This window comes from Homalodisca vitripennis, chromosome 3, assembly GCF_021130785.1.
Source record: "Homalodisca vitripennis isolate AUS2020 chromosome 3, UT_GWSS_2.1, whole genome shotgun sequence".
NCBI classification, from domain to species: domain Eukaryota; kingdom Metazoa; phylum Arthropoda; class Insecta; order Hemiptera; family Cicadellidae; genus Homalodisca; species Homalodisca vitripennis.
The window spans coordinates 14535627-14552015 of NC_060209.1; the positions used below are offsets into that span (position 1 = coordinate 14535627).

At 36.4% G+C, this 16389-nt stretch overlaps 1 protein-coding gene across 1 annotated transcript in view; it reads left to right on the plus strand.

Moving 5' to 3' along the window:
• LOC124356610 (serine/threonine-protein phosphatase 6 regulatory ankyrin repeat subunit A) overlaps positions 1-16389 on the plus strand; it is a 124009-nt gene that overhangs the window by 82895 nt on the left and 24725 nt on the right. Inside the window, 10 exon segments of the mRNA XM_046807714.1 lie at positions 529-737; positions 6062-6328; positions 7636-7899; positions 9514-9620; positions 9714-9963; positions 10261-10266; positions 10268-10468; positions 11360-11504; positions 14043-14242; positions 16182-16379. Of these exon segments, the coding sequence (XP_046663670.1) occupies positions 529-737; positions 6062-6328; positions 7636-7899; positions 9514-9620; positions 9714-9963; positions 10261-10266; positions 10268-10468; positions 11360-11504; positions 14043-14242; positions 16182-16379 (1847 nt within the window).

A 16389-nucleotide genomic window follows, 5' to 3' on the forward strand; every position in this document is an offset into this window, starting at 1 on the left:
ATAGATAGGCATATGTTAAAAGAACTTCCATTATTTAAATACTAAAACTTTACTACTCAATTACTACTGTTAAACCCAAATTAAAACAGTTGGTTTAAAATTAAGGAAATATTTGTTTTGCTAGAGAGAACCTTAATCTATAGCTGTGCGAAAATGTGATTTGGTTAAGTTCATTTGTTTACGGACACTAAAAGTTATATATGAATTATTAGTCGTTTATAAAATTATTAATGATTTAACATACCAATAAAAATAATTAAGTACAGGTTGCCACGTGAAAATATTGCGATTGCCTGGAATCCGGATCGGAACTGGAAAATTTACCAGCCTAGTCGTTCCGCTTAACAGATCCAGAACGCTAGGAACCATTTTGGCACGTCTAGTACACCGTTCCGACGGAACCACTGAGTTCCGAAGAAGTGAACTGTTCAAGGTCCGTTCGGGTTCCAGAAAGTTCCGATGGAACTGTTCCAGTTCTTTTGGCACATCTCTACTACAAGTCAATTTAGGATTGTATCTGCCCTGCAGGAGGCAAGAACAAAGAAACGCCACTGCACATAGCAGCGAGGGTGAAGGACGGAGAGAAGTGTGCGCTGATGCTGCTGAAGTCTGGAGCGGGCCCGAACCTGACTACGGATGACAAGCAGACGCCTGTACACGTGGCTGCTAGCAACGGTAACCTGGCAACACTGCTGCTGCTGCTGGAAGATGGTGGTGACCCCATGTTCCAGTCTAAGGTAACAACACACTGGGCCACTGTCATAATATCGTTTGGTAAAACGTGATATTTTAGTTTGTGGGAAATATTTAAGACTCAGTTTTACCCCTGTAGCTCCCGAGGTAAATTTGAATTTTGGTACTGCCTCATGAAATACCAACTCACCACACTCACTCACTCGGGTATCCCACTTTTGGTGGGGGGGGGGGGGTTCACTTTGTATTGAGTATCCCCGAAGAGGTTTAAACGTTTGATTTTATATTACTTTCCGATTTATGCACCGAACATTTTCAAACTCTACACAATTTATTAAATATTACAATAAAACAATTAAAATCCATAAAATTATTCTGTAAAAATTTCAGCACTCTAAAATTTTTTTAAACAAAATGGTGACATTTTGAAAAACTATACTTTATATACAGTAAAAAATTGCATTTTTGGATTTGTAAAATTATTTATTGTCATATTCTAGAGAATTAAAGCATTTCAATCAGAAAGCATTTCAATTAGAACATAGCCTATTAAAAAAACCTACAGTTACCACTCGAACTGTAATCCATCCACAGCGACACACTGATAACAGCGCTTAACAAATGAATCGTAAGCTCTTACAAAGAAATTCTGCGGTATCCGGAGAAGTTCCTCTTCAACTGGTTGTTTTAATTCCTCATCATTATTAAAGCTACGAGTATAAACTTGTTCCTATAAGTAACCCCATAGAAAGAAATCACGCACAGTTAAATCTGGGGATCAGGGTGGCCAATCTAAAAATATATATATAAATGTTTATATATAAAATATATATATATATAACTGTTTACATATATAATATATATATATATATATATATATATATATATATGAATGTTTGTCTGTATGTCCTTTATAGACTCAGAAACTATTTGACCGATCATTATGAAAATGTATAAGTATTTTCGCACGTAGAAGGATTATATGCTATTCCCATTGATGTAATTCATCACCTGGCGGCGCTGCAAAATTTATCTTATCAAAGCGCCTGCACATTATGAACTGCAATTACGACTCAGTTACGTATATTAAATAGCCTAACACTATTTGAAGGCGCTACGTTTTTATGTATATTTGTCTTTAAAATAAATTTCTGATTGAACTTAAAGTTTGAGTGTTAGACCACTTTATAATAAAGTACATGTACGTTTACAATAGCTATAAACACACACTTTTGACGGATTTTCTTGATCGTGGCAACAAGGTTAACTTTACATCGGCGTTGGAAATATAATTCACTTGAACCAGAAGTGCTCATACACGGGTAAACCTTACGAGAAGCGTGCGAAGCCGTGGGAAACAGCTAGTACACTATAAAACCAAACTTGCCAATATCAAAGAATCAAAGCATTTGTCGTTCAAAACACATTTTACAAGTTATGAACACTTCATAAGCACAATAGTTGAATTTAAATAATGCTTATTAGATTAAACAACAGTACAAAACATATTGACATTAATAGAAGTATTTAGTTGCTATCAAAATATATCCTTAATTTTATATGGCATTCATTCCAGGAAAATGTTTTTTAATTTAAGTTTAAGGCAGGCTCTGAATTTGCGTCTTTAATATCAGGGGGCAAGGCGTTATAAATGTTCACGCATATGTGATAAGGATCTTTTCCATACCCCATGGTGGAATGCCTGTGAACTCCCAGCATGGTCCTGCCTTTCGCATTGTCTGAGTGATGAGACCCACTGACAGTGAAGAGGCCAGGGTTCTTCTGACAAAAATATCGCAGATAATGCAAAAAAAAAAAACAAAGACTCCGACAAACGTGTTCCATGTGGAAGTCCAAACTGAGAGACTTGTCCACGTATAGACCCAGAAGCTTTGTAAAATGGTTATTTAAAGAACTATCGTTAGGGAGGATAATGAAGTCTAAGTTCACATCCGGTTTTTGTTAACATTTAAAAGATGCTCACGCTAAAACTAATCGTCCTATAGTGGAACTCGAAAATGTACCACCTCGTGAATTAAAACTTTTTAAAGTAAACACAGGGAAATAATTGCTGATCCTATTACGTAGGGGTGGTAATACTATAGAGGCTAATGATAAAGTATTTTCAAAAAAAAATTATGGTTGCCTGTAAAGTCGGTTTTACGGGCGAAGATTTTTACGTGACAACGTCTATTTCTCGGTAGAATATTTATTGATATAAATATTATTAAATTTCACAATAGGAACAAGGAATTGAATGAAAATAAGAATTGCACAAATTTTAACTATAGAAATATATTTTGTTTACTAAAACATTGTACATAATTTGAAATTAATTAAAATTTGTTATTGTAAATGGTAAAGTTGAATAAAACATTTACTAAAATTGGAATTTGAAATTCTTGCTAAACACAGTTAAATTCTAACTCCGCGCGTGGTGATTGGTCGGTTTAGTTCGTTTGTTTGGTCGCACTGTTATGACAGGTTAGAGGTTATAATTTGTTATTTTAAATGTTTGACTAGCAATATGCGCTGTTTCTTCTCAATCGACTGAATTACGATTGATTGCAGAGTGATTTAAACTAATAATTTACTTAACACTATCAACATTTGTCAATAGTATGACATAACCTATAAACTCAGTTTCTCAACTTTTGTGTCAATCTAACAATTAATCAATCAATCATAGTTTACGATAATGAAATATCAGTGTACAATTATTTACCTTTATTGTTGTAGTTGTTGTAAATGACGAATCTAAGCACTCCACATTTTCACGAATAAACATAGTTATCTGCTTTATCCCGTGCGGCGGACCCACAGTTATCTGCTTTATCCCGTGCGGATCCCGTGCGGCGGACCCACTGGACGGGCATCGTAACGTTACCGGGCGTTACACTTTTTCATGAGTGACTCCGAGCCGCAACCTAATTTAAGACGTTGTCACGTCAATAAAAGTATTTTTGAATGTATAGAACCCGTTTTTCAAGTATTTACTTAACAGAACTCATTTTCACCGCTTCTTCAACAATGTAGGATACTTACAGCTTATTCTTAGTTATTTAAGGAACTCAAAAGCTATGAGTGAGACAAATGTTTCATGGCTTGTCAACACTGTTTGCATAGTAAATAGTGTCTTTAATAATATTAATATAGTATACAGTCAGTTAGTAAATTTGGAGAAAATAGCCGAACCTATCATCAATGATAAGCAGTTAAACTGTTATCATTAATTGGTAAATACTAATTAGTACCAATTAATATCTGTGAACTCGTTATTTTCTTACAGTTCTTAATATTGAACATTTGCTAACGTAATTTATACTCACTTCTATAATTACCTATTAATATTTCTGTCCACTTATCTTACTTATGTTGCAAGAAAATTGCAATTGAAAATAATGAAATAATTCAATCACGTCTGTAAAGTATTCAGCAGTAATAATAATTCGTTTTACATAAACAACTAGCTGTGTCCCGCGGCTTCGCACGCTTTTCGTAAGCTTTACCCGGTTATGTGCACTTCTGGTTCAAGTTAATTATATTTCCAACGCCGATGTGGAGTTTGCCTTTTTGCAACGATCAAGAAAATCTGTAAAAAGTGTATGTTCATAGCCATTGTACACGTACATATACTTTATTATAAAGTGGTCAACACTCAAGCTTTAAGTTCAGCCAGAATTTATTTTAAAGACAAATATACATCAAAACTTATCTCCCTCAAATAGTGTTAGGCTGTTTAAGATACGTAACTGTCTGGTAATTGCAGTATTTAAAGTGCAGACGCTTTGATAACTTTTAAATTTTGCAGCGCCGTCTGGTAGTGAGTACATGCATAGCATATAAACCTTGTATGTAAAAAAAAACACATATACATACAAATTTTCATAATGATCGGTCAAATAGTTTCTGAGTATATAACGGTCATACAATGTAAACACAATGTAATCTATATAAAGCACAGCAATTTTTACTGGTGACTTCCTATTTCCGGTAAGTTACAGGGGTTTCAAGATAGTCGGAACTAAATACTAACGATAACTCAAGCAACCATTTTATTGAATAAAAACCCTACCGGTAGTTAGAGCAACCTGCGCTGTGCCTTGCTACTTAGGTGTTGTAGCCCAGCTGTAAAACTGAGGCTCTAACCGGAAGTCTCAGGTTCAATTTCTGAAGAAATCCCAAAAGTACGATTTATACGATAGTATTAATAAACTTTGATGTGTCCTTTAACAAGGACAATATCCTGTAAACACACCCAGACCGCCAGATGATTCCTTCCATATCTGAGGTCAAACTATCGTACAGATACATCGTAATATATACAGATATATCGTAAAACAAGTCATCTTCCCACTCAGGCAATGTTCTTCACAAGAGTTTAGTTATTTTAAGCCTTTAGATCTTAAGAAATTCTTTAAAGTGGCATTTTTACTAGGCAAGCGTCATATGTAAACCTATGGGAATGTAACACTGAAAATAGATAATTAAATAAGCTTGTGTAAGCAGGAGCAAGCACGACCTAACAAATATTTCGCAATTATTACACGATTCAAAATGAATAACTATTTTCAATTAATTGCATAACTTATTCCAGCGAACAGCATTTGTTCCGGACATTTGCCATCGTTCAATGATAAAAAAAATCACTACGTTTCGACATCTGCAACCTGATTTCTTCCTCAGATGAAGAACTAACCTAATACATAACTAAAATCTAGGTTAAAACAAACAAATCATACCAGAGCATTTTGACACACATAAGTCAGAATAAGTTCCGATTAATTATGTTTTTCACATCGCTCTGCTCGCCATCCCAACTGGTGATGACATAATTAGGAGATCGTCATTAGACATTTGTAGCTAACTGAAATTTCATTTCTTTCATTTATAAGTTTTGTACTAAACCTTAACTGAATTTAAACTACTACTAAACCTATTTCTGAATCTAAAATCTCTTTCCAGTTCAACCTTTTAAGAGTAATCATGGTCACCCTCACCTGGTGGCGTTGCCACATTGTCAAATCAGCTGATTGTCAGTATAAGGCGACGCATTGATATCTCGCTTCGTTCCGGTTGTTTACATCCGATTTGTTCTTCAGTGTTCAATTATTCTGCATGTATTTATTGCTCACATCCTGTGTCATAGTGTAAACACGTGTTAGTTTAAGTTGTGAAGGTAAAGGAATCAGGAGATAGGTTAGAAATAAAGATGAGCGAGTAGCGGCCACTCGATTGTTGAATTCAATCGATTATTCCTTCTCTATTCTTCCGTCATAGCTGGCAACACCGCACCACAACCCAAGTTTGCATCTATATTTCTCGTAGTTTAACATTAATCCTATGTGTAATACGTTTGTCCTGTCAGAAAGGGGAGACGCCGCTACATCTGGCATGTGCCAACTGCCATGCAGACGAAGTGCGGCACCTCCTGTCCTTCGTCAAGTCTCACCATGGTCCCGAGATGAGCTCTCAGTTCGTCAACTCAGTGAACGAGGACGGGGCGACAGCTCTGCACTACGCGGGCCAGATCACGAAGACCGAGATAGCGCTTAGAGACAACCCCACAGAGGACAAGGAGGTCGTGAGGCTTCTGTTGGAGGCTCAAGCTGACGTTAACATACAAACGCATAAGGTAAGGTAGAGTATTACCATGTGTGGTCATAAAGAGCTTTCCAAAGACCATGATCATTCTACCTTCAGATACGGTCAAAGCCAAAGAGAATCCAAACCTAGATGTTATTTTCTCACTGAGGTTTATCAGTTAGGATCAGTTAACAAAATCTACTGGAGTAGAGCTAAATACAGATAGATACTGAAATATTTATTTTCTATCATCCAGATGGAAGCAGGCGTCATGCACTTTTTTTATTTTTTTTTTTTTTGTAGGACAAGGGGCTTATAGATTGCACTTAGTCCTGTAAGAACCTTAGCGCTGCATCCGGAGTGACAGGATATTCAGGATGGGTAAGGTTAGGGAATAGGGGCCGCCTCCTATCGAGATCCATGAGGAAGAATTAGGGCACTAATCTCAAAGTCATGTCCCCTCGGAAGAAGGGGAGGCCAGCTCTAAACCAGCTTATCTAGTAAAAGCAGGCAGGACATGTATACAATCCGAATACTTTTTTCTGAAGCGGACAATACAAAGTTTACAATGATAATTTACGAATTAACTCTTTCATGCACTGGAAAACACAACATTTTTTACTTCTAAATTTGATGTTTTATTTAGATTTTTTTATTATTAGCAAACAAAATTTATATGTAGTATTTTATATTATTTTTTTATTAGTGGTTTACTAAAAAGGGGGTGTTACATATATGTAACACCGTGCAGCACATTATATATTTATTGTAATTTCACTCTCGTTTTATTTTAGGCTTTATTATTAAAAAAATCACAATAGCTACTTATTCAAAGTTTATTTTGAACATTACACATAAGTATTGTTTGAAAATCTAAATATGCATGTTAATAAATTTAAAAGCTTAACTAGTTTACTTTTTTTTCATGAAGGAGTCGAAAACAGTTTTTGTTAATTTACAGTTATTTTTGCCTATTTACTAAGCTTAGTTAACTACATTAACTATAGATTACATCTAAAGAAGGCTTAAATCACTTGACTTACCACATTCACAAGTAAATATTATTATAGCATGTAGTGAAACACGTTCATGACTCTACATAACCTCAAAAAACTACGATCTGTAGTGAGAACCCAAGCCTGAGGAAGACAGAGCCATCTAGTAGAAAGCAACGGAACTACACTCACTAGTTGCGAGCATGTAGCGCTACTGTGCTAACCCCTAGAGAAAAAAAATAGGCAACGTCACAAATATGTAACACCGTGCAGCACAGACGTACAAAATGCGTTATTCATTTGTAACACTGTGCGTGAAAATGTTAACCTAATCTGTAACTCTGATATTCTCTATTTCCAGATGATGGAGTCGGTGTTCCATTACATCGCAGTGACGGGGAATAACGATACACTGCTGGAGATGCTCGCCCATATGAACGCGACCGAAGCGCAGAAGGCGCTGAACCGCCAGAACGCGGTGGGCTGGACACCTCTGCTCATCGCTTGCCACCAAGGGCACATGGAGATGGTCACAACCCTCCTGGCCAATCACGCCAGGGTGGATGTCTTTGACAACGAGGGCAGATCTGCTCTGCATCTTGCTGCTGATCAGGGATACCTTCAGGTACGTTCTAGAGGTTTGGTTACTGAAGAACGTTGTACTTTATGGATCTCTCTCGTCTAAACTATCCCAAAGCACTAATACTCATTCTTCTCATATACCGGGTGTCCCACGAAGAGGTTGAAACGTTTTTATTTTATATTACTTACCCATTTATGCACCGAACATTTTCAAACTATACAGAATTCATTAAATATGTTTTTTTTTAATATTCTGTGAAATTTTCAGCTCTCTAGCAGTTTGTTGAAACAAAATAGTGGTATTTTGAAAAAATATACTTTATAAACAGTAAAATAACAGTATTTTTGGTTTTGTAAAATTATTTGTTGTCATATTCTAGAGAAATAAAGCATTTCAATCAGAAAATTAGAACATAGCCTATTAAAAAAAAAAAACCTACAGTTACGGTCTACAATTATTCGAACTGTAATCTATCCACAGCAACACACTGATAACAGCGCTTATCAAATGAATCCTAAATGACAACCTTCACGACTGTTGTATTGGTCGTGGAAGTGGTTTTTAGATTGGCCACTCCGATCCCCAGATTTAACTGTGTGTGATTTCTTTCTGTGAGGTTACTTAAAGGAACAAGTTTATAGTCGTCGCTTCAATAATGATGAGGAATTAAAACAATAAATTGAAGAGGAACTTCTCCGGATACCGCAGAATTTCTTTGTAAGAGCTTACGATTTTTACTAAATATTCACAGAATATTTTAAAACCTATTTAATGAATTGTGTAAAGTTTGAAAATGTTCGGTGCATATATGGGCAAATAATATATAACTAAACGTTTAAACCTCTTCGTGGGATACCCGGTACGTATTTTCATTGACTTTTTATTGTTTAAAGTTATATAACAGTTCGATTTTAAAAAAACCACTTAACATCAACACTTGACAATACTTGGTTTTAAGTTTGTTATTGACGATTGAAGGTTTGAAAGGATAACCGGATTTCGGACATTTGCCATCTTTATATGTTACACATTACACTAACTCTGGATACAGAGTGATTGTGATCCGCGTACTTGTGATTTGTGCTCGGGACTTGCATACGGAATGGACTAATTGGGAGTGCCGATGGCCGAGCGGTCTAAGACATTGGACTTTGGGTCTGAGTTAGAGATAGCGCAGGTTCAAATCCTGACTGTGACTAAAGCACTTTTTATCAGTACCATCGACCTTGTACTGTATCGACTCTCCCCCTTATCCTGTTTGATAAGATCCTCGCACAGACCAGTGGCACATGAGGACGGGCAGAATAAGGCTTAAAAGGGGATCGGCTTCTCCTTTAAAAAAAGTGTGTGACAGCGCCTGGACTGGACATCAAGCAGCTTTTGGGTATGTTAGAACCCTTTCCCTTCTTTACTTTTTTCTGGTCGTTATTTATGTGTATATTGATACCTCCCCCACCTGACGAAGAGGATAGATTCCAATCCTCGAAACGTTGTGTTATACCTTTTATAACCTACAACGATGGCAAATGTCCGAAATCCTGTTATTCTTTACTTGAAAATAATTTGTGTAGGAATCCAAAAGTTGTTTATAATCACTTTTAAGGCGATCTAAATTTAATTTAATGATTTTAGTTCACTGTTTTATATGTTTTTTAGGTGTGTGATGCCTTATTGACGAACAAAGCTTTTATTAACAGCAAGTCGAGGGTTGGTAAGACAGCGTTACATCTGGCGGCTACCAAAGGATTTGCAAATCTTTGCAAGTAAGTTCTCAACGATAAATCCAACGTTTGTGGGCAGACTTAGCATTCATGTATTACTCTTGTGGTATACCACAACAACTCTATTTCTGATAGGTTCCTTATCCAAGACCACAACGCCACCATCGATGTGCTGACCCTGAGGAAGCAGACTCCTCTGCACCTCGCGGCGGCAGCAGGCCAGCTGGAGGTTTGTCGTCTGCTGCTGGAGCTGGGGGCCAGCATAGACGCCACGGATGACCAGGGACAGAAGCCCATACATGCGGCTGCTGCGCAGAACAATTTCCCGGAAGTCGCTCAACTCTTCCTGCAACAACACCCCAGTTTGGTGATGGCTTGCACCAAGGTAAGTCCTGTATAATTTTTGGATTTTCTTCAACGAATCCTTTGAAGATGAAAATCTCCCTTCTTCATTTGTCTGAACTGAATTTATAAGTGTTGTAAGAATCAAGAAATGTTTAAATAACATTCTCTGGTAACATTCATTGGATGTTATGAATATTATCTTTTCAACATTGTTGATCTTACTGATTTTCATGTTGCAAAATTATGAACTATTGCTGTGCATTCACAGACCTAGTATGTTTTGTAACCTCCTTTTGGTTCAGAGTTTCTTGTTAAGACTATGCTCTGCATGTTCCAGGACGGCAAACACGTGTGCACACATAGCAGCGATGCAAGGCTCGGTGAGGGTGATCGAGGAGCTGATGAAGTTTGACCGCACGGGAGTGATCTCAGCCCGAAACAGGGTGACAGAGGCCACCCCACTCCAGCTGGCCGCGGAGGGTGGACATGCAGACGTGGTCAAGGTCTTGGTTCGGGCAGGTGCCTCGTGCACTGATGAGAACAAGGTGGGTTCTCCTTGGGTTAGTGGTCTATTATTAAATAATATAGCTAGCTAATTGCAAGGAAACAGGATTTTCCTGGACATTTTCCATCTTTAAGTGAAACAAAAATCAGTAACACCACGTTTCGAGATCTGCAATCTGATCTCTTCTTCAGGTAAATAACTAACCTAACACATAATTAAAAACTAGACTAAAATAAACAAATCACATCAGAGCGTTGAGACACGCCAATGTGAGTCAGGAGTCACAACCACCGTGTTGTGTGTCAACTTCACTAATTCTAAAAACATGCACTTAATAAAAAAAACTAAACAACACTAATTATTATAACTGAACTACAGAATACTGGTCACAAATACACAGTAATAAACAACAAGGAATACAAGGTCGTTTTTGTTTCACCCAACGATGGCAAATGTTCGGAAAAATTCTGTTTCCTTCACAATCCTCCATCGTTAAAAATAAACTTCAAACAAAGCTAGCTAATTGCATTGAAGCTGCGTCCATCATTGATTTATATCAGTAGATAGAATTCATTCCAGATTAAACTGGGTTTCTACTGAAACTTCTTCAAACTTCATTATTGACACAATAGAAACTCTAAGTAGTTTTATTGTGTCAGTCTCAAATACAATTGGCCAATAAGTACTAAGCATCATAATTTTATAGCAGTGAAAAAATAAATACTGCGCTGTACTAATAACTCCCTCACCTGACGAAGAGGATAGATTTCAATCCTCGAAACGTTGTGTTAAACCTCTTAAAACCTAACACGATGGAAAATGTCCGAAATTCTGTTAGCCCGCCTAATCTTCCATCGTCAATAACAAACTTAAAACAAAAGAACCAGGGGAATGTGTTGGAGTAATCCTACATGCCTACATTTATGTGTAGGCTGGGTTCACAGCCGTCCATCTCGCAGCCCAAAACGGCCACGGGCAGGTGTTGGAGGTCATGAAGTCTTCCCAGTCCCTTAGGGTGTCCAGCAAGAAGTTGGGAGTCACAGCTCTGCATGTCGCTGCATACTTTGGTCAAGCTGGTAAGGTTCTACTATTTGTGATTGATATTTACTTTCAAATCACTCAACTTACGTTTTTTGAACCATAAAGAATCATTAGCATATTTGAAACACGTGTTTTTATTATTAGCTACCATCAACTCACATATAAATTTATAAATTAAAACAAACACTTCAATAATATACTTTTTTTATTTCTGTGAGTCATTTCGTGCTCAAGGAACACATCATCAAACCCACATCACTGAATAAAGTGTTTTTTTCTTCTCTAATTGTTAGCTCTAGGCTAATAGGCTTCGGGGAAAAAAGACTGGAGGATTTTAGTTAAGTTTTGAAAATTAATCCCACACTTATTCTTAATTAATTTTAAAGCTTTGCTTCTAGCATGGTCATATGCAGGGCACGTAAAAAAGATATGTTCCAAAGTTTCACTATGGCCTAAAGTACATCTCAGACATAGTGGATATAGTATATAGGTTTTTATTTATATTGGCGTGACTAAATCTTAATCTTAGAATAAAAGTTGTTACAATAATAATATAAACAATTTTGTACTAAATAAAAACATGTCATTAAAAATACAAGGAGATATTATTCTATGAAAGGACAGTATGTCTATCTATATATAAAAAATAAAGTTGATATTAAGTTAGATCATCCAAGAATATCCAGAGAATACACTAAATGAAGAAGAAAAATCTGAAATTTATCAAATTATTGTAACAATTGTGATTTAAAATACATTGGGCCAAACAAAAAGAAAGGTTAGAAAGAGAGCTAAGAACATAGAGCATGCTTGAAATACCAACAAGAAGAAAAATCGGCCATGGCAAAACATGCACTTCAAACTAGACACTCTTTTTCAAATGCAAAATTATTACGAGAAGCCAAAAATAAAATAATCCTCAATGCATATGAAACCATTTGTATAAAGAAGAACCAAAATAATCTATTAAATAATGAACCTGGGCCTTTTCAAAATTCACCGCTACTTTATTTGATCTAACTAAATATCAACTTTATTTTTTTTATACATAGCCTACATAGACTCCTTGTATTTTTAATGACACATGTTTTTATTTATTACAAAATTGTTTACATTATAATTTTAACAACTTTTATTCAGTTATGTGGGTCTGATTATGTGTTCCTTGACCACGAAAAGCCTCATAGAAATAAAAAAAGTATATTATTGGCATGTTTGTTTTAAATTTATAACTAATTCCAATAAGAACAGAGCTTCTAGAATGTAACTCACATATGGTTAACAAGGAATCTCCATGACGTTTAAAATTATGACCTTTCACTCCAAGTCCCTTTATTTCTCAAGATTCTCCCTCCATAGTTATTCTACAAAAAAAGGCACACAATTTATTTTCATATTGCTAAGATTTCACTCAGTATTGTTCACCTAAACAGGTCGATGTCATATAGAGATCAAACTATATGTAAGCGTATCAGCCGAGTTTTTCTTTAATCTACAGAAACATAACTATTATTCTGTTTTCCTATATGAATTGTATAGCAAGGTAAGAACTGTACCTTGTCAAAGTAAAAGAGGATTCATCAATGAGAAATGAAAAAATTAAATAAAATATGAGTTTATTTCCAAAATGTTCACATTGAAACAGAGATTACAAACATGTCTGCAAACAATTAATTTGTTAGAAAAGATATTAAAGCATTGTAATTTTTTGAAATATATATATTTGGAAATTAGCCTACATGGGCAAAGCAGCCTGTGCGTAGGCTAGAGACGCTGCCCTTTACAGAAATTAATTTTACCTTGTTTTGCCGGATAAGGTACAGAGGTGAAAGAACAACAATAAAATTAACAAATTAAACTATTTGGTGCGAAAAATATATTTAATTTACTTGGACTGATTATGAACTTGAAAATGGAGATGAATGACAGGTGGTGTTGGGGGAAAGAAAGGGCCAAGGTCAAGTCCGTCCTTATTCAGATAAGATTAGGGCCTCGGATCCCTCAAGGCCAATTTGCAGAAGGATAAAATAAAGTTTTTCTTAAAAATGGAAATTGAAGTTGATTCGAATACTCGAAAAAGTGATTGAAGTTTTTGCAAATGTTTCTGAGTAATACAAGGAAAATAAGAAAGGAATTTGTTATAGAAAATTATTTAACTAACCTTGTAACAGGTATTCCGACATTACGTACGTGTCAGATACTTTAAGAATGTGATCCTTCTGGGAAAATTATATCTATAGATATGACCTAAAACATGCTTTATGTACAATTGTCACAAGGATAGGAGTGAAGATTCGATGAAAAGAGCGTCAGTAGGATAGCGCTTATTTTTACTTAATCCTGCTTTTAAGATGCATTTTTTCGTTATGTAAAGGGGTTCCAAAACTGATTTTATTACGGCACCCCAAGCAATATTTCCAAATGAAAGAAGAGATTGGACATAAGCGCAATACGTTATTTTAAGTTCCGTTGGAGAAGGGCTCATTTTTCTTTGATTCCCTACACATCCAACCAGCCTAGTTTGAAGTAGGTATGATCTTACAATGTAATAAGAAATATCCTCTGCCCAACAGACACAGTGCGGGAACTGCTGGCCAGTGTCCCGGCCACTGTCAAGTCTGACCCACCGACAGGAGCCAGCCTGGTGGGAGAGCTGGGTAACGAGTCCGGCATGACATCTCTGCACTTTGCCGCTTACTCGGGGAACGAGAACGTGGTGCGGTTACTGCTTAACTCCGTTGGAGTTCAGGTCGACGCTGCGACTTCAGAGAATGTAAGTTACCTTCTCCAATGTCTCTGAAATAATATCAGGTATTTTTTCTGGTAAATCGTGCTTTGGAATTCATTTTGTGATATACTTGTCCGCAAACGATAAAACTGTAAATACCATGGCTATTTATTGTTCTGTCACTTTTCCATCAAAGGAAGCTAGATTGAAAGATGCGTTTGTGTTTCTTATATTTTATTAAACACTTGTGATTATGACGGTTTTAAAAAGACTTACTAGAGATAAACCGCTCGCAAAGAAACCTGCGCAGAAGCAAATATCTAAGCAGACTACACAGGAGGGGCCCCCTCCAGTGGTGGGGAGTGGGACAAGCATATCCTCGTCTCCGTTTTATCAGCTGTGTGGATCGTGTCTCGCTTGTGCCATTTTGTTTACACTGCATCTACTTACCTATTATAAGTATATTGTATCTTTGTGTGTAGGCCTATACAAGCGTAAAATATTAATTTAACAAACTAATGTAGCCATAGACGCATCCAGGGAACTTGCATTTTGTTGTCAGGTTAGCCGCTAAGTGGTCAGGGGATGGAGCAAGCGGGCGAGTGCCGAGCAGTGGTGGGGATACTGGGAGAGAGCGGCATCACAGCGGTGGAGGAATATTTACCCCACCCTGCGTGAACTAAAGTCGCACAGTGTCTTTTTGTAAGCGGTTTACCTATAACTCATTTGAAATTTTGCTTGCTCCATTAAAATTCTGCCATGCAAACAGTCACCAAAATAATTTCTATTTGGCCGATTAGAAACCAAGTCCTCAGGGAAATGCATTGCACCCACATTTCAAATGGTCCTAAGGCGTGATATTGCACTGCTGCAGTAACGGCACGTTTATATGTCGGTAAATAATTATTATGTGCTAAACCCTACGACGCCGTCTTCTGTCTCGATGTCTTTGTTTTTCTAATCGGTATTCTCGTTGCCTGTCATTTTCAGTAGGTACACGCTGTGACGGACACTGCTGCAAATCTTGTAGACGTCGAAACATCTAAACTATGAGACCTTTCTCGTCTATGAGACCTTTCGTATAATGTTTGTTAAGGTTTGCAGGCATTTGGCTTTAGCAGTACGTGTAAGACGAAGTATATGAAATAGATAAATAGATTTCATTTAAGGAGTGAAATTATTCATCAACTTATATTAAAATCAAAATTTCCTTTCGGTTTGAACCTTCGTTAATTTATACAACAAAGTGTATTTTTACTCTTTGGCATTTCTGATGAAACATCAGCTGTGAGTATTGGCTTATTACTGTTGTAAACAAAGAAATAAAAAAATAATAAATATTGACCTTGTATCAGTTTTTATTGCTTGAAAACACGGATAAAACGTTTTCTAAACTTGAAACCTTGCTAGATCGATTCATCGCACCCCAAACCCTCTGCATACTAAATTTCATGAAAGGTGTTGGAGCCGTTTCCGAGATTCAGATTATATATATGTTAATATATGAATATGTTATATGTTAATAACAGAGAGTATAATGATTTTGAAAAATATTCATAGACAAGCAAGCAGAAAATTTTTAATTAATTTACAAAATAAAATTGTTTCACTATAATTTGATGAACTTTAGTAATTTTTGAATGGCTGCAATTTATTGTCTTGAGAAAATGTGTTCTATGGCCTTGTACTGATCGAAATTTCACATGCCCAGTGTCCATGTTACTACAGGGATATCCACAATAGATTGTAGAATTTTGTTTACTAAGCATTTTCTATAGTGTTATATATCTCCGAAAAATAAATTAAAATATCTGTGTATTTAGATTTGCTGGAATAAATAACTAATACAGAGGGTCACTATGTTTGGTTCAACAAAAGATCAAATACATTCATTATAATCCTAATCAAAGATAAAAAAGTTAGTATCGTAACTGAACAATACATTTAGGCTACTAAAAAAATATGAATTAAACTTCTGATGTAGGGTTATAACCCACTTCACCTGGCGTGTTTCGGTGGACACATCACTGTAGTGGGCCTGCTGCTGAGTAGATCAGCTGACCTGCTCCACAGTCCTGACCGTCACGGGAAGACTGGACTACACATCGCTGCCACCCACGGTCACTATCAGATGGTTGAGGTGCTGCTTGGGCAAGGCGCAGAGATCAATGCCACTGACAAGGTTAGTTCTT